The sequence below is a fragment of the Lipophrys pholis genome (assembly GCF_963383615.2).
Source record: "Lipophrys pholis genome assembly, chromosome: 16".
NCBI lineage: Eukaryota > Metazoa > Chordata > Actinopteri > Blenniiformes > Blenniidae > Lipophrys > Lipophrys pholis.
Window position 1 is genome coordinate 14291276 of NC_137634.1, and position 19328 is coordinate 14310603.

General features: G+C 42.0%; 2 protein-coding genes across 2 annotated transcripts; both read right to left on the bottom strand.

Moving 5' to 3' along the window:
• aldocb (aldolase C, fructose-bisphosphate, b) lies at nucleotides 1-9530 on the bottom strand. Its single transcript, XM_080483661.1, has 9 exons — nucleotides 9417-9530; nucleotides 4326-4442; nucleotides 3507-3718; nucleotides 3051-3105; nucleotides 2518-2678; nucleotides 2301-2384; nucleotides 2012-2186; nucleotides 1279-1478; nucleotides 1-1165 (listed from the first exon to the last, which is right to left on the bottom strand). The coding sequence occupies exons 2-9, from the start codon at nucleotides 4435-4437 to the stop codon at nucleotides 1073-1075; spliced, it is 1092 nt and encodes a 363-aa protein (XP_080339787.1). The 5' UTR covers nucleotides 4438-4442; nucleotides 9417-9530; the 3' UTR covers nucleotides 1-1072.
• Nucleotides 9531-11412: 1882 nt separating this feature from the next.
• rskrb (ribosomal protein S6 kinase related b) lies at nucleotides 11413-18626 on the bottom strand (the record flags this gene model as incomplete). Its single annotated transcript, XM_080483382.1, has 13 exons — nucleotides 11413-12784; nucleotides 12880-12993; nucleotides 13123-13233; nucleotides 13350-13438; nucleotides 13542-13631; nucleotides 14268-14295; nucleotides 14740-14780; nucleotides 15076-15183; nucleotides 16057-16126; nucleotides 16570-16638; nucleotides 17006-17089; nucleotides 17223-17513; nucleotides 18597-18626. The coding sequence occupies 13 exons, from the start codon at nucleotides 18624-18626 to the stop codon at nucleotides 12548-12550; spliced, it is 1362 nt and encodes a 453-aa protein (XP_080339508.1). The 3' UTR covers nucleotides 11413-12547.
• Nucleotides 18627-19328: the final 702 nt, after the last annotated feature.

A 19328-nucleotide genomic window follows, 5' to 3' on the forward strand; every position in this document is an offset into this window, starting at 1 on the left:
GAGATGACAAAGATTTTTTTTTCTTTATTTTAGTTTATTTTTCTCCACTATTTGACACACCAAGCGCTTCAACACCAATATTAACATCACAAACATCAAAGTAGTCCAACACAGCAGTGGCTGTTTCCTCGCTGCTCGCCGCCCCACACGTTGGTCCGTGTCGCGTGTCACGTCAACTGAAACTCATCCGATCTTCCCGTGGGGCAAGGCAGTGGGGAATCAGTAAGGGTCGGGGGGTTGACACACGAAAGTCACAGAATATTGACAACTTCACACAACTGAATACAGTAATTACTTGATGTAATTTAAAGCTAATGTTATATTGAGAACAGACACACAAGATGGTTGTTTTTTTCTGCATAATGGTGATGAGGAGCATCAGAACATAAAGATTAAGATGAAACGTGAGGTGTGTGTGGTGGCTTGTTACAGTACAGATTTCTCCAAGTGCTACTGCGGTCTCAAAGTACAACGAGCACTCTGCATTTTCCCTCTAAAACTTCACTATGTTCATCTTGCCATTTGGTCCATTAACAGATGTACTGCTACTGGTAATCGGTTGGTCCCACTGTCGTTGCTGATGTTAGTATAGCATTTTAAAATGAGCCAACACTGTGTTCTGACAGAAGCGAAACACCGACACACACATGCTGACCTAGTCTGCTTTGGAATGGTTCATGGAAGGGAGGAAATCTCATGTTGGGACATGAGAGACATAAAATACTTGACTGATCATCTTGGTGTACCGTTAACTCGTTTTCCAGCCACTAACCTCCAATCTCTCATTCTAATAACAGCGACACTTCTGATTAAACTCACCACTTCAGTCATAAATTGTCGCGAAGCCATTTTGATTGGTTTGATCAGATAGAAAAAGAACAAAAAAAAACCCAAAGCTGGTACCTTTAATACCATCGATTCACATTATGTCCCCCTCAACAAATCTATTGTCAATTAAATAACTAAAGTATAGTAGACAGCACAGGCCTGTGACTGATGGAAGAGTGAGAGGGAATAGCAGAGCAGATATAAGACTATAACTAGGCCATAGTTGCACGTGGCAGATTCATGTTTAGTAGGCATGATTAGCCACATAGAGGGATTTCCCAGCAGCGCCAGCAGTTCCAGAAGACTCGTACTTGCCGAGAGCAGCCAAGCCGTTTGCCTGCAAAAGACAAAAAAAAAAAAAAAAAAAAAAAAGTCTCATGAGTAAATAGCTTTTAATATGTTTTACGATGCGAGGACATGTTTGATGTCTTCTGTGTGTTATTTTCTGACCTCGGCACGCTTGATGAACTCCTCGGTGGCTGCCTTCTCATTGTTCAGATCGCCTCTCCATGCGTTGAGGGCAGAGGCCTGCAGGGCGCGGCCGTAGGAGAAGGTGAGGGCCCAGGGCTTGGCAAGTGGACAGGTGTTAATGGAATTAAGGTTCACGCTGGCCTCTTCTTCAGACTGACCACCTGACAAGAAGGTCACTCCTGAGGAAGGAAAACACAGGTTATCCACCTGCTCAAGTCTAATTCAGACTTTCGAGTAGTGTTTCTCTCCAATGGTCGAAACTATTTCACAGAATATATTGTATAATTGACCACAGCGATCGAGAATAGAACCGAATTAAATATAATAAAAATATTTTAATTCCTTCAGCTGATGGCATTCCAAATTATAAACTCAAGTAACTCTCAGGGAACAATAAACTAATGTTTTAAGTAAACCTCAATAAATAAATAAATAGAAAACCCTTCAATAATCAAGCATGCTATGTTACCGAGTCTGTAGGGTTAAACCATTTACTTTAGTCAATATAATTTTAGACTTGTGTATTAAAAAGTGTATTAGTTTTGGTATGTTCGGTGTGTGTGTTTAAGATTACTATACGATGAACTCTGTTACCCATATTTAGTCTCACAACTGGAATCACTTCTCACCCTCTAAATGAAGCTATTTTAGAAGAAATCTACTTTCAGAGTGCGCTGATACTCCTTCTGTTGGTCATCAATGCGCGTCTGACCTGTGACAGCAGGAGGCACGGTGCGGCGCAGAGCAGTGACGGTAGCCATGGCGATTTCCTCGCTGCCGTACTTGTTGGGGCAGGAGTGTCCGGCTGTAACCATGTTGGGTTTCAGCAGTGTTCCCTCCAAGTACACGTGGTGGTCCGATAGAGCCTTGTACACCGCAGCTAGCACCTGGCAGCAGGAGAGACGGGTGCAGAGGTCAAAATTTAAGCAAGGACCAACTTGGACAAAATCGGAAATGTATAGAGTTGACAGTAGTTTCAGTTAAATATACAACTACAGTACCTTCTCAGTGACGTACTGGCAGCGCTTCAGGTCATGGTCGCCATCGGGAAGAATCTCAGGCTCCACAATTGGTACAATTCCATTCTAAGAGACAAGATAAAAAATGGGAATATAAACTTCTGATTCTTGTAATTTGAGAATAATAAATGAGTTTGCTAAAACAGTGCATCGATCTTCACTTATACAATGTGATGAGTCTTTGTAATTTCACACCAACCTGCTGGCAGATGCTGGCATATCGTGCCAGAACATTAGCGTTCTCATAGATGGCGAGCTCAGATGGCGTGGTGTCGCTGATCTTCAGCACCGAGCGCCACTTGGCGAAGTCCGCGCCGTCCTTCTTGTACTGAGCGCAGCGCTCAGACAGCCCGTCCAGACCTACACACCACACAAACCCAGAACCTCCCTTTAGGAATATAGTAACGGTTTTTGGAGTGTGAAAGACGTTTTCAGAGCGAGGGTGGAGCAGACATTTTTTCTAGAAGGGGCGACATTGTGAAGGACCAAATCAGAGGCTGAGTTTGATTATACTCAATATGACTACATTTCTTATTAAACAATATATTACATGGTTTTGATCAGTTTTTGGAAGTGATTGAAACAGAAATTTGCAAAACTGTTGTATTAAATGCATCACGTACACTAATTTTCGACTGCTGCACATTTTCCCGTTGGGGTGAACTGTATGTGACCAGCAAGTCGTGCAATGCTTTGGCCTGTTTCAGAGAGTGTGATTCATCTGCTTCCTACCCTGAGTGGTGGTCTCTCCATTTGTTCCAGCCAGGGGCACAACGCCCTTATCAACCTGTGAAGAGAGAAAAAAAGGACAAATGTGACCAAACCAGTTGATTCTTGGTAAACGCACCTTTCCTGAACTAATGACCTTTAGCCCAGTTTATCCTTAAAACCTGCACTACTGTTGTGGGTGAGTGGCTCTGTGTTTATCTAAACATGTTGATAGTCCGTTGTTGTTTTGGGGTAGTTTCCAGTTTTACTTGTCAAAATGCCAAAGTTGTTTGTTTTCAAAGACTGATGATGCTCGCAGAACAAGTCATGTGACCAAGCGAAGAATTGAGACTCAAGCATGATGCGATTATCAATCGGAAAGATTATTAAACGCATTAAAACTTTGCTGAAATCTAATTTTTTTTTCCTCAGTAAAGAGATTCTAGTATGACGGAAGTGGTGCACTTGGACATTTGGTACCTTGATGCCCACTACGATGCCGCGGTCTTGGATGAGTTTGGCGAAAGGAGTGCCGTCGTCTGTGTTCTGGTACAGAGTTTCGTGGAAGAAGATGACGCCGCCGATGTAGCTGTCGATGCGCTGGTCAGCGGTGAAGAGCAGCTGGCGGTAGCGGCGCCGGTTCTCCTCTGTGTTCTCAACCCCGATGGGGTTCAAACGTTTCGCCATGCTCCCTGAAGACAACATGAGCGCACACACACACACACACACACCATTCACATCAAGCCTTCACTCATGTGTACAAAATGCATAGTTGTGGACAAATAAAGGCTCAGACATCACTTTCAATTTTAATAGAGCGACAGTTATGTGTTTCATGTCAGTTGTTTAACACCATTAAAGTGGATTTGGGGGTTTCTTTCATTTAAAAGTCAATTTGTCACTCCCAGCTGCCACATAGGAATAAATACAGATTAGAGATGTTTTCGTAATGTATTCATCTTATTACTTCATTTAATATTTGGGCTGAACCATATTGACACATACAATAAAACATTAAGATTGCATTTAGGAGTTTGGGTAATTTTTACCATGTTACAATGCTATAAACAAAACACGACTTATTGATTGACCAATTGTATGTTGACAGATATGCATTGTGCAGACTAATCTAATAACTTCTCTCATACTGGGAATATAGTTTCACATCACACTAGAACTGTAATACGCTGTGAGAGATACTCAATATAAAATGGTTCTGGTTTGGAAAACAACTTTAGTGAGGTTTATGATTGACATCTTTCATCTTTTGGGGAACAGAAATTTCGCATTTACACGTACCGGTGGACTCATCAGCTGCAAGGATGCCTTTCCCTGGAGCTACTATCCTCTGAGCGATGTCCTGCAGCTCCTTCTTCTGCTCAGGAGTCAGAGCGGGGTACTGGTGAGTCATGATGGCTGAAAGAGAGAAACAGAGCCACAGTGTTTCATCATGTGTCGACCTGGACGAACGCCCAGTCCTGGCCTCCCTCCGAGTCCTTCTATTGTTTATACAACATGGCTACCTAAAGGCAGCTATGGGCTCGTCTCAGTGGGGGCAGGAGGAGGGGCAAAAACGGCAAATCACCTGCACGACCCAAAAGTCACGATCCAAGGACGCAGGATGCATATCAGATGTGATAAAAGCGGCCGAGGAGAGGAATTGTTTCCTACTTGCTGAGAGAAAATGAGGAAGACGGCGCGGCTGTTTATGCTCAGTACAATAACTCATTGTGTGACTCACAAAACCAAACAACCTTCCTCATAGCCATTTGGGTGGTTGTACTGGAATAACATCGTCGTTGATATGCGGTGTGGTGTCGGTCACACAGAAACCGTTTGGCGGCAGCATCCGTGCCGACATGATTAAACGCACGCACAAGCTTCAGAGCAGATCACCCTGTCCTTTTCCCCACTCTGCCATAAATAAGCAGTTACATAAGCCCTCCCCTTCCGTCGCCTCCTGAGCCACAGAAGACAGAGAGAGGAAGATTACGTAACAACTATAGACTCAGTGCTCATTCTTGCAGCAGGACTGGATGCAGCGCGGCTCGTTTCCCTCTCCTCAGCAACACTCCGCCTTTCTTTTTTCTTGACTGATACATTACTGGTATTTAATCACACAATGCAGCCGACTGGTGCAGCACTGTGACTATCAATCATTCCGTCTGGGTGAACACACACACAGGGTTCGCAGACTCCCACTCTCACACATCGAAAAAACACATCACGCCCACGAATGTGGAGCGTGCACGGGAACAAGCTGTGATTTGTCCTTCTGGTCGACTGCACTGCTCTCACCGAACCACGTCACTTTTCACAGGCCTTTGTTCACAGCATCCCGGGCACTCTGGTATGTGCCACGATAATGGACCAGCTATAGATGAAACCGTTCAATGGGTGGAAGCTATGGGGTCAGCTCTAGAGGCTCTGAGGGTGCCGCACACAGCCTGACTCAATAGACAATAAACAGATATATTCACATAAACTTTCCAAAAGAAAATTAGTTTGGACTAAACCAGAGGTCAAACTGCAACCTGGAATGGTGAAAAGTGTAAAGTGTATTTCATTTACAAATCTCTTCTAATAAGAGGCCACAGCTCAACAACAGACTTGAAGGACAAGTGCATTCCCGTCCACGGCTGGTTTGTTATGGCAGGACACTGGATGACAGAGTCAGTATCCTCTGGGTTAATCCCCAGCTTAAAGCTGTGAGATAACGACTGTTAGAGAACATGGACGCCTCCCAATGAAAACGGAGTGCGGTTAACACAACACCAGCACGCCTCAGTGCTAAAGCCCACATTTTAGGCACAGGTGAAATTCAAGAGGTCAGGCCAGCGGGGTATAATGCGTCTCGCGAGGAGAACAGTAAGATCATGAGTCTAGACTCTCCAGTGAACAGAGAGAAGTATTTACATTTGATAAAAGGCCAACAGCAGAGCGCACGTATGATGTCTGGGATTTCACTGCGCTTGTGTGTGTTCAGTTCTGCTCCATTGTTAGTCATACAAATAGATCACGCTCAGCAAATACCTGCAATCTTTTGTACGGGACCTGCAGGCTTTAACAGTAGAAGTACTCTGACTTTACTTCCACATGAGGAAGTTTATTTTGGAAAAACCTTGCACAGCCTTTAGATACTCGATAAGAAATATATGATGCAACAATCAGCTAAGCGCATTGGAAAGTTACAAAAACGCATAGTTTTAGGTTTATTTTACAAGAACGTGAACACGTTGATAGATATTGCTCTCAGACTGTGGTTGTGTCCAGACTCGAACTAAACTAATCATACTTTATGAATCCCCTTTCAGCATTGACCAATCCTATTTCTAGGGTGTGGAGGTGTGGCTACATTACAGCGCTTCAGGGAGCCAATTGGGATCAAGGATCTTGCTCAGGGACTCACAGTGGTGACCTGTCCGCAGTGGGAAACGAACCTGCGAAATTCCAATCCCAAGTCCACCTGTCTAAACTCTATAATGAATGCATCATAAAACCATTATAATCTGTGCAGGTACAACATTTAGTTGACAGAATCAGACATATTCGGTTTTCTTGAGTGACCCATTGACGCAAATTGTGGCCACTGTTTGTTAAAACTCAGTAAGAGTATGAATGGCATTGGAGAATACTATTGTGAACATAATATGTATATTGCACCCATTACATCCATCAGAAACACAGTAGAAGACATCTCACATCAGTGAATACGACACTGGATGGCTGGAAGAGATGCTCTAACAGAATGGGTACATTAGTGTTTTTCTATTTTTGTGCCTGCTCCTCATGTGTCTCCAGGAAATGCTCTCTATCCACAGGGGGAACATTAGAACAACACCAACCCCTAGTTGGTGCCTCACATGCAGTTAATAATGAGGATGTTCAGCAGGACAGAGCTCCACTGATGTGAACAATCCAGTGTAGTTGATCATAATGTGCTTATCACAACATCAAAAGCAAATCTGATCAATTGTGCAAGGTTGAACTTGAATTTGCTGATGAATATAAAGCTTGCTCTAATATTAAACCACAACAACTGCATATTTAATGAGATGGACCAAACACTTAACTCCTAATTTAGTACTTGCACTGAGGAAGATCATGAGAAGCTTCAGCTGCAACAAACTGCTTTCCCAGCTGGTCACTTAAAAGTCACACCCATTTCTTTTCTCTGATACGACCAAGTTACTAATCATTAGAGTAAAATTGTGTCTTTCTCTGAATTGGATCTACACTACAAGTAGTAGATCCTAAAAAACAAATAATACCTGCCGCTAAAACATTTGGGCAACATGAATTATTTCTTTTTTCCAGCATCATTCTGGTACCCTGTTAAGCTCATGAATCAAAATGTATTCCTCTGCCTATTGCAATTCACTTCAGCAATAACTTCCTTATCTTATGCCTCAAGAACATCAGAGACGATAGTGTTGGTGAGGCTACTTCATACTCTTTGCACAGTCTACCTTGAAATCAAGGGCATCCCTGTATAATCTGATATATGCACCTTTCAATAGCATGGTATCCATTACAATCCCAATGTCTATGATTGTAGGTCTGTCTTAATTTTGCCTTTGCATTGTTTCTCAATAATTTCCACTTCAGCCTGTTGCTCATTGGTCAGCCAACCAAAGGCAAACACCATTTCTGCACTGCGACATCAAGATCTAACAGCCAACTCCCAACTGCGTCACTCAGAACTGCTTAAAACATGTGTGACGACAGCCCACAGCCATCACACTGTAGAGGAGACCCACTAAACCAAGATGGGCAAATTACCTAAATACCTAACATTTCTAACACCCAGATTTACAAAAAAACACAGAAACATCACTAGTAAACATGCTGGAGCTGGTCATTTGTGAAGCAAGCGATACACTAAAATATCTTTAAAGCTTGCATATTATAGTGCCTAATGTGTTCCAGGCAGCAGGCAGGGACTGAGTATCTACCTAAAGCCTGGCTGGCGTTGCAGTCATGCCACTTATTGATCATTTTATAGAGAGAGAAGCATGAAGGGGAATCTGTTTAAAAAGGATTTTTTGTGTCGTCTTTTTTTTTTTTGCATGGTCATACCATTTACCTGTTTGGCCATCAGGTTGGTTCTCTACATTGCTGCACGAGTAGGTGCAAGATTACTCTTTTGGGGCAGCACTACAGTAAAGAAGTCTGCTCGCTGTGCTGCGTTTTATTACCAGACGGACTGCAGGCCTTGGCACTGGCGCACGCTCCTGTACTGGGACTGCTTCTACCGTCAGGCCTGGATCCAGCAGCACTCGCAGGAGCACTGTTACTCACACAGCTCACTGATACAGCAACAGATGTCAAGGCTGCACACGTATCGCAGTCCAAAAGGACGTTGACACTCGTGAAACTGTGCAGATGACACGACCAGCATCATCAACCCCACATTATAAAACTGATATTTTAGATATGACAGAGATTATCAAGGTGAAAAAAAATAAAGAGTATAAATACAAAACAGCTAGTCTTTTTCCCCATTTAGTTGAGAGAGATACTAGATTACAGCATCAAACAATTCCATCACTCTTCCCCAACATCTAAAATGGCAAAAGGAGTGTTTTGTTCCGTTGCAGCCAATGATCTGCGTCAGTGTGCTTTAACACAAGAAAAACCCACAATCTGATTTATGGATTTTCCATCAATCACGAGAGGAATCAATTATTTCAGCTTTACCAAATTAAAAATTAAAACAGAATTTCGGATTAGGCTTATAAAACCCCGGTCTGGCTGTATGTATTTTGTGAATATATTCTCTGGCTGGATGAATATTGTTGCACCGTGTGTCTGCAGGCTGCCCCGCCCCCCATCACCACATCACTGGTCTACGTGCGCCGGCACAGATACACCCTGACAGGGCTCGAGCTGACGAGCACGACGCCTCATCATCACTAACCGCTGCCGCATGACGAGCACGTGAAAGACGTGCGAAATCAGGGATAAAAATCAACGCAAAATCATGTGAAATCAAATTAAAGAGACAGGAAGGACGCAACAGGCTTGTTTCTCGACTCCCACTTCCATCCGTGAAGGTCACCGTTACTGAACCCTCCCTGCTGTGTCGGTCGAGGAAATGCACATATTTAGAGACATTTCCAAAAAAGGAAACATGTTTACTAGTTTTAATTTTTTTAATTCATTATAACGTAGGCGTGAAGAGACAACTCTAGCAGTCGAATAACGGCTGACTAGCCAGGAAGAAACGGTTAGCTTCAGGTTATCAGCGTCACATCCTCCTCCTCCTCCTCCTCCTCCTCCTCCTCCTCCTCCTCATCATCATTATTATTATTATTATTATTATTTTCAGTAAGAGAAGCGGAGAGACAAAAGGCTGCAAACTCGTCGAGGGGACATTTTTCTTCTTACCTGCGGGGTGGATGTCGGAGCAGACGAGAGAAGACTGAGAGCAGGTGTGCTGCGTGCCGGGAGGATGCGGAGCGGTCTCCTGTTTCACTGCTGCAGCGCAACGTGACCCTTTACAAAACCTCCCCGGAGGGGGCGGGGCCGTAGCGACTGCGTCGGATGATGTAATCACGCCGTCTCGACGCTCATGGTGTGAGGCGCAGCGTGATTCTGCAACTTTTCATGAACGTGTCACCTGCGGATGTGAACCTTCACGAAACCGCAAACTACTGATCACATTTCAGAGCGATTTACACGTATTATTGTGGTATTGAATCTAAAAGCTTGAATTATTTATCATATTTGTTAGAAGGTAAGGCAAGGGAAGGGGAAATTGTTTAAGGCGCCAAACAAATGATGGTGCTTTACCAAGAAATTAAGGAAATATATTGAACCAAGGCAAAGAAGAATTTTAAGCTATAAAGATTATGTAACACATTAAATCAAAGCAATTAAGAAAGCCATTAAAAGGAGAATTAATAAAGCCTAAGCTTTGTTAAGATGAATAAAATAAGAAAAATCTATTGTTGAACTGAAGGCCTGAGCAAATAATAAAGTGTAAAGGCCTGATCTAAAAGAAGAGAGTGCATCACCAGTCCTCAGGTGTTCAAGAAGTTTGTTCCACAGGTGAGGAGTGTAACTAAATGCTGCTTCACCTTGTTTCTTCTGGCTCTGAAACACTGAGTAAACCTCTTCCTGGGGATTTCAGAGCTCTGAAAGTGTCATATTTTACAAGAAAAGTTGAGATGTATTTAGGCTCCAGAACATTCAAAGCTTCACAGACAGGAAGTAACATTTTGAAGTCGATGTTTTGGCGCACATGCAGCCAGTGCAGTGATTTAAGCTCTGGCATCATGAGATCAGCAGACATTTAACTAATATAACTTTCATACACAAACTATTGTAGTGTAAGTTGTATTGTGCCAAATACACCACACCTTTATTTAAATAGTCCTTGATAAGCCATTTTAATGTCAAGTTTTGACTTCACAGCAAAGTCAAAGAAGAATGGGATCAAATAAAATAAAATGCCACTGTTTCGGAAACAAGACAAGAAACAAGAAACTCTAGCGAGCAATGTGAAAAACAATGAATACAAAAATATATCAGAAATAAATTATAGTACAAATCGAATTAAAGGAACTGGGAGGTGATCGCACATCAGGCCTTGTTACTGTTTGATACACAATTAAGTAGTGGAGTAATCAATCTTATAGAATGATCTGTGAGTAATGTATCATTTATTCTCCTATTTGAATGTTTGAGTCAAAAATGAATACACCACCTGATTCACCCAGATTTTTAATATGTGGGAGGGGGATGAAGAGACTTCCCGTGGGCTCACCACCTGCAGGAAGGTTCTTAATGGGTGCAATGTGATCTGGGTGACGGTGCTCAGACTGTCACCCCCCCGACCCGGAATTGGATAAGCAGAAGAAAATGGATGGATGGATGGATGAAGAGACCCCTATCACAGAATTTCACCCAGTGATTACCACAATACTTCACACTAAAACATTTTTTTGGACAATTTGGATTATCATCTTTATATTTATAATGAATCCTGTAAATAAAATCCATCTTACCAAAAAATAATTGAACTAAAAACCTCTGTTCAAAAAAGGAATCCCCCTCACCCCCAGATTTTCCCCGGTAGATTCCACCCAGCCTTTATGACAGCTCCCCAGGGGAAGCCTCAGCCCAGCCCACTCTGGAGAACCACTGCGCAATATTATGTCACCACATGGACGCATGTAAGTAAAGAACAAGGAGCTGAACACACAGTTGTTGAATACAGCATACAGTACAAAATGTTCTTTTGTAATAAACCTGAAATATTGAGTACAGCATATAGTGCAAAATGATATTTCGTAATACACCACGGGCATGTTTCAGAGGAACAAAATGGCAGACACTGATAAGTTCAAAACTATCTGATAAACCCAAGGTGCACAGCACTGTATGGTATGAGTTTAATATTTCATCTGTGCTACATAGCAGTTACAAAAATACACCCGTAACATAGAACATCAAATAGCTTCCAAAATATTTTTTTTTTAATAAACTTTATAAAGAGTATTATTATAAATAAGCATTTCTGTGACAAAAAAAAGCAAGCTCAGGATAACACGTGAGGCATTCAGGGTACACAGATTTACAACTAATAGCCTAAAATAATCCAATCATTAGACAAGTGCATGAAGGTGTGATTGCTTCCTAAACGTATGAGAGCCTCGGACAGTAGAAAAAGCCCTGTATCTATAAAAATGTTAACTGGGGTAAACAATACTGTCGGTCATACAACTCACTGTCCCAGCTTGCGCACAGCTGGGTACTGACATGGAGTAAAAATCAAGGCTGGGAAAAACAGCAAGTCTTCCCCTAAGTCACTGGTTAAAAATTACAAAAAATAAATGAGCTGTTGAAGGCATACACATCTCAGATTGGTATTATGGTGTTTGACTTTTATAATAATGCAGTGGGGAAATGTTTCTGCTGCTACATAATTTAGGCAGCTGAGGTTTAAAGTTGGGAAAAGGTCCATCACAGCATGAATAAAGGGGTAAAGTTTAAAGGTAAAACACCAAAAAACAAATAAAAATCATTTGCTTTTGCCAGAACAGTTTCATCACCACGCCACATGATGATGAATGCAGAAGGTTACAAATCCTCTCACTTTGCTGAAGGGTTTGATTTTAGAGTTCTACCACAAAGAAAAAGATATAATGAGTTTCTACAGGAGGTGAATGTGATCTCATTTGTACAATATTTCCCCAACAGTGACGACCATTTGACATAAAAGGTTTGATGAACTAAAGCCCAGTTGTTTTCTCATAATCATTTAAGCAAAGAGCCTTGGCAAGGAGCTCGAATAAAAAAGGCAAATGAGCAAATGAAAACAAAATGTCTCAAACACATCGGAAAGTAGAATATAATATACTAATATGTGTGAGATGGCTGTGCTGTCTTTAGTTCACATTAATGATTTTCTTTAAAACTGTACTTTCAATTTTATGAGGTCAGTGATTTACTAAGTAAGACAAAGATGCTTCAAATGTATTGGGTTAGGGACCAAACTGTAAACTCAAAGAAAGTCACACAAACACTTCTCTGCGTAGACCTTTTTCCTGAGCAAGCTGCAGTGGAAATGCCGGCCCGGGCAACGGTGCAGCCGTGCGATGGTGTGCCTCTGGATCCAGTTGTGTCTCGGGTGTGGCGGGAGGGCTGAGGAGTGCATCGTAATCGAAGCCTCTGAGGGGCTGCAGAGACAGAGTGAGGCCTCGTCGAGCTTTGGCTGCTCGATCCGGTCTTTCTCTCAGTTCCAGAATCACCTGCAGAGTTACAGCGGTGACACTCAAGTCACTTTGTCTCTCCTTAGAATAGAGGAGACTCCAAAAATGAGTTCAATTAGCTGTATGTAAGTTACCTGAATGGGCTGCCGCTGCAATAGGGAGAGGTCAAAGGTTGTTCCATAGAAGAAAGTTTGCCGTTTGAAACGATCGAGGGTCCTCAGGCGGCGGGAGGGAGTCTTGCATAAAAGCTGGATGCGCAAAAAAGTCTGATTTACTATGACATTTCAAAAAGGCTTCAGATTTAGTAGTTATTTTTACAAGTAAAAAAATAATAATAATAATTATGTCATCCGCACGATTACTCTTCATGGAATTACCTCAGTTATCAGCAAGGCAAAGGGGGGGGTGAAGCCGAGGGGCATCTCATATGGAAAACTCCTCACTTTCCGCAGCATACTGCAATGGTCTGGCTCTGGAGGCACAGGGAACTGAGGAAAGGTGCAAGTATGTGAAGAGGAATAATCCATTATATTAAATGTCTCTCCATGTTTACCCAGAATCGACCCTGAGATAGCGATTGTGACTAACATCCACTGGATCTCACCTTCCCATTAACCAATGAGAAAAGAAGAATTCCAAGAGACCACCAATCAGCGGCGTGGTTGTAAGGTCCACCACTCAGCACCTCTGGGGCTGCAGGACACACAGAGTACGCAATATGTTTTTCACAAAAAGAAATAAACTTCATACCACGGGTTCCTTTGTAGAGACGAGTAAGGATGGATGTTTTTCTCACCCATATATTGGATTGTTCCACAAATGGTAAAGGCTCTTCCTCCTCTCTCGAGGCGGCGGGACAAACCAAAGTCAGCTAATCGAAGGTGTCCTACCAAAAAAACCCCAGAATAAATCGTGTATGAAACATGAAATTCAATGCCCACGGTGCAAAGTCAGAACATAGAAAGACTTTACATCAAGTAAGAGCCAGAAAGAAGACATCAACTTCTTCAAAATTCAAAATTGAATACGAGCGAAGAATGTCCCGGGTCTCTGTTATGTCTGCTAATCTTATCAAAACAGTACAACCCCTTCATCATCATTGTCATCATCAAAAGTTTGCTTCCTCTTGCAAAATGGCATTTCCATTAAATCCAGACATTGACTTTTAATTAGTGAAAATGTGCACGCTGAAGGTTGCAGGAATCCTGTGTTTTGATAACTGTGATGCATTTGCCAAGATTAGTCTCTAAGAAAAATAATTTTGTTGCAGTAAACGTTTGGAAAAAATTTGGAGTTGGAGTTAATTATAGGTTATTATGCTATAATTCTACTGGTCCAGCTCATTTAGATCAAATAGTACATGGCCTCCATGAATGAGGTTGATGTCTCTGTATTAAAATTTGTTTTAATATCATAATGTTTCCTGCTCAGCATTAATGTTGTGGGTGGGGGATGCACGCTGGAAGCCTCTGTGGTATATAGGAGCTATGCTGCTCTCTGCTGGGGACAAGCTTCCACTCACCGTTGTCTGTGAGAAGTATATTTTCCATCTGCGGAAAAAAAAGGGTAAAAAAAAAAAAAAAAAAAGGTAATGAGATTGAAAACTCATTCACCACTGGACAAAATGCTATAGCACAGTTTCTTAACCTGAGATTTTATACTAAACTACACAGTGCTGATAAAGTCCTATTTGACACACAACCTCATAAAGATGATTAAAAAGACTAAACTGGAGCCAATAAAATAATAATCAACTGCACTTATGCTGAATTTATAGATTTAAACAGCATACATATTATGTAATACAATGAACACAATCCATATAAAGACGGTTATTTCACAGAACACAAAGAAGATATTCTGTGAGAAAATAGATTATTGTGAGGGAAAATTAACATTTTTTGCATGAATAAGGTAGCGTTTGAACTACAAACAGGACTTTCTTCATCAATCACCACCAAAGTAAACTGAACAAAATTGAGGGATTTTAATACCTTAATATCTCTGTGGATGATCCCAAAGTCATGTAGAAATTCTGTCAACAACACAAAAAAGAACAAAAACAAAAACCCAATGCAAAGTTGTTTAAAGTCCAAATGTTCTTACTGGCATACTGATAAATAGAGTGGTTACTTGTCGGTCGGGGAAAATCCTCTGAGAGTTTATCTGATTTTAATTAGGCCTCCTTTGACAATTACTCAATATTAAATAACTCATGGAAACATTTGCGTTAACGATTTCATTGAGTTAAGATTTTTTGAGGACAGATGTTAACTCCAGGAGATGTATCATTCTCGATCTTCTTAGTTGTATCTGTGTAGCATACGCACCGAGTGCACATCCCAGCTCTGCGGCGAAAACTTGCACCGTGTCCTCCGTAAACTGACCAATCATCTGCCAGTAGGTGTAGAGGTCTCCAGCACTGCAGTAGTCACACACTGAGGGAGTAAAAGCTGCAATTAAAACCTGCTCCTGTAGTGCAAAAGACACAGGTGAGGGAAGGTGAGGTCAGCGGGAGGTGAAACTAACACACTGGTGAAATTAGGAGAGAGGTGTGTCGTCTGCATTAAACTATTTTCTGGGGAAGATGAAACCCCGTTAAAAATGAATGCCGTAAAGTGGTTGTGGCAATGATGTGTGTGTCTACAATAATGAATCAATAATCATTCATTCTGGATGTTGATGTGTTTAATTTACTGATATACATAACGGATCATAAAAGGTTGATAAAAATAAAACTGCAATTATTGCAGAAAACTGTCAACACTGATTTAGGTTGAGCCCTTAAAAGAATAGTAGAAATGGCCAACATCTTTATAATTATGCATTAAAAGGTACAGTGATGATTCACAGTTTATGTGAACAGTCGCAGTCTCCCTTTAGAAAGGCACAGGCGTTCTCGCTGAGCTGCGGCAGCATTCAACATCTGGTCTCCGGGCGAACACGCTCTCTCTTCACAGGGGGTGGGGAAGCAAACAAAGTGGGTCACATTTTCTGAGTCAGTGGCTAATTTTGAAAAAAAAAAAAAAGGGTAAATGCTCTGGAGGGGAGGGAAAAAGGGCAAAGCAGCGGCACGGTGCAGAGGGAACGGTAGAGAGGGGTGGTGGGGTTGTTCAATAAAGTCTTTAGGCAGTGTAAAATCGTGATCGGCGAGCATTTTGCTTTGGTTCATTGAGTTGTACGTGTTGGGTCGGGGGATTGCGGGTAAATCCTAGAAAAAGCTGCCAGTGTTTAAGTGGGAAAAGGTAACGTGACGGGTTTTGCACAGTGGATCTGGGTTGAATTGGGGCACTGGCAGCTGTCTGACTCACTAATGTAGAGATGGCGCTGTGTCTGCCAGCAGTCCTGCAGGTCATGGACAAATGGGTGGCGGACCTGACGCTGTGGGCAAAGGTCAAAGATCAACCTGGAAACTCTCATTTCTGACGTTTGATCAGAGGACGGTCAACACTTTCTTTTAAGTCTTCCGTGAAACCAGTTCTCAGGAGAAGACCACTTAAAATCTAAAAGACCTTAGATTTTAAAGAAGTTGTTAAACATACCCGAAAAGTTCATTCAGCTCATATTGGTAATCGTGGCAGATGTAAAGAAATATATATTTACATTTTCCTTATATAAATGTGTTTAACCATTTACATCAGCGAATTTATAGAAGAATAACAGGTATTTATAGTAAAATATAAAATACAGATTTTGACAAGTTTCTTGGAAAGCTCCAGTACACTGATGTTTCCAAGCTTTGTAGAGGTTTGAGCTGATGTTTTAAACAGATCTGCACATTCATAAAACCAACATTATGAGAAGGATTCACAAGCTGTACCAACCTGGACAATAACTTCTTCTTTAGATTGCTCTAGGACCCCGAGTCTCAGGATCTCAGATTTCGGTATAACCTGATGGTAAAAAAAAAATGTGAGTTGAAATAAGAAAACTGGTATTAAGTAATTTCTTATATAAATAAGCATATTTGTTATTTTAGTATTGATTCTACACAGAGAGAAAATAGTCCAAAGTATCGACAGTTCTATAAACCAGCTATTTTTATGATGCAATTTGAGAAATATCTATTTTCTATATGGATTTGATTTAACCAGTTCCAGCACTGTGGCTTTGTGAGCTTTGACTAGAGCGAGATCATCACATACACTCACAACTATAGGAAATTTAATGGGCAATCATTTCGCCACACACACGTATGAGTTTATAGTCTAATAGAAATAATGAAATGTATTTTTTATTTTATTTTTGCAGTGGACTCACTTTGACGGCATATGTCTTCTGTTTGGTCTTGTCCTTCACTTTCAGAATAGGTCCAAATGAACCTTTGGCAATGTAGCCAAGCACCTGAAGAGAGAGAGAGAGAGAGAGAGAGAGGGAGAGAGAGATTCACTACCACACAAACAAGAATGCCCAGTCCAGTCATATATCAGATACAATAATTATTATACTACATTCCTATATTGAAGACGAGTTCTACCTGAAAGTGTTCTTGTCCAGGCACAGTTCTGTGGGGGAACTCGGGCAGGAACATGCTAATAAACCCCGGGAGGCTCCACTCGGCTCTCAGTCTTCCGGGGCCGACTCCCGCCAGCCTCAGGACGTGCTCCGGGATCTCGGGGGCCTTGCCTTGGAGCATTCGCCGCTGGCCCAGCTGGAGGGCCTGGGGGGCCAGGCGACACAAGCTTGCTGGGATAGACAGGCCCATGCTTGAGAGGAAGCCGCGCCAGCCGGAGGAGAGGGTCTCATCTTCTTGCACTTCAGGTGACCTCTGTGGAGGAGAAAGACATAAAGGAGCACATTTAGTAGATACTGCCATGGTTCTATTGTGTTGTGGGTCATTTTGACACTAAACCTGCTGATAACCATAGTTTCTTAAAAAAACCAAAAAAAAACTTCCCATGACACAAAGGGAAATTTTGATATTCTCAATAGAATTTATCTTGCCTGGACTGTTTATTCAGGCGCTGTTTTATGAAATCTTCTACTTTTACTTGACCTTTTGAAAGTTCAGAGCTCATTAGGCAAAGTGATGCAAGCTTTTACAGTGCAAAACAATTGCTCAAAACCTTTTTCTTTTAGTGGTTCAAGCAGGGATTGTTGCATAACCATCGCTTTATAATCACACGCAGACACAATTTCTTTGCTGTTTAAAAGTCTGTCGCTGGAGTTATGCAATTCCAGAGATGCAACACAAGAAGATAAAGCATGCCTGCCATATCTACATAAATACTCTGGAGCTTATTCCTGCTGTCAGATGAGATGGAAAACCCTCGGTTTATCCAATCTGCAGTCACTAGGTCACACAACTGTGTCCCCCTGGGCCTTGTGCTGCACTACAGGACAGATCTGGGTGCTCTGCGGCGCAAGATGTGCGCATTGAAGCATACAGGATGTCATTATCATCTGAGCCACGTTAAGGGAGGCATTGGCAGTCACTGTTGGCTGAAATCCATGAAACACAATATATTACAATAGAACAGTGTCGTCCAATTTCATTAGGATTTAAAGTGTCTGATTTATGAGTCGCTCCAGAAAGTGTGCAGTTCTGCCTTCAGAGCAAAGGCGTTAATAATAAAAGCACTTAACGAATTAATTTTTTTAATTGAGGATTTTGAAAGGAGGTGACATTGAGTGTCCAATACAAGCACCGACTTTATCATCACTTAAAATGTCAATTATTTGCATCTTATTCACCAAGCAGATAAATATTACATTGAAGTGACGCGGAGGATTGACGCTGGTAGTCACTGCGTGTGCGCGCACAAGAAAAAAAAAAAAATCATCCCAACGGAGACGGGGAAACCCGAATGTGCGTCACACCTGAGCAAGCACGAGTTCCATTCAAACTCACCTTCCTGTTTTTACTGCCGTCGGCCCCCATTAGTGTGACAGGACATCAGCACTGTAACCCGAGTGCGGCGGCGCTTTCTCATCCAGGCGCTCACATCATCGCACTGCGCGCAACGACCGCGTCCTCTCCAACGCCTCACGCACGGCACGCTGATTCAAGGGTGGGAGAAGCAGAGATGTTGCAACCCGCAGCTGATCACGCTATCCGGTGTTAAATGTGACAGATATGGCGGCATAAAAACAAGTTAATCCCGAGTATGGGCAACGTCAGCGCAAATCCGCCCACATCCCCGCCGTCCAATGAGACGATTACCTGGAGCTCAGCTCCCCCTGCTGCTCAGTGTCCTTTTAATCAGAGCCACAGACATCAGCTCGGCTAAATACATTTTCTTCCACTTACTGCATCGATTGCATAATGTGCTTCTTATTTACAAAAAGGCATTTTCAATGCATGCGTGGAGAATTGTGCTCGTACTGCGCGCACATTGTGAGGCATTTCTCTACACTCGCTTATCTAAAAATAAACCAAAAGCATGCATAATTTCTGCTGCTTCAACATGTTAAGAGAAAGCCCAAAAGACATCATTAAAGGAGAATTCATACATGTATAGTGCATAGAGCTCCGTCTTGTTTGATCTAAAGCTCAGGAATGTTCCGCAGACCAATATGAAGCCGTTTATCAATTAGACACACATTACTTAGAAACTAAAGGATAAAGCTGTTAGAGATTACT

Coding starts and splice junctions, on each gene's coding strand:
- aldocb (XM_080483661.1), bottom strand. CDS start 4,437: ATGACTCACCAGTACCCCGCTCTGACTCCTGAGCAGAAGAAGGAGCTG. Junction 3,719..4,325: donor TGCAGCTGATGAGTCCACCG/GTACGTGTAAAT, acceptor TGTTGTCTTCAG/GGAGCATGGCGAAACGTTTG. Junction 1,479..2,011: donor CGTGCCTCCTGCTGTCACAG/GTCAGACGCGCA, acceptor TTCCTTCCTCAG/GAGTGACCTTCTTGTCAGGT.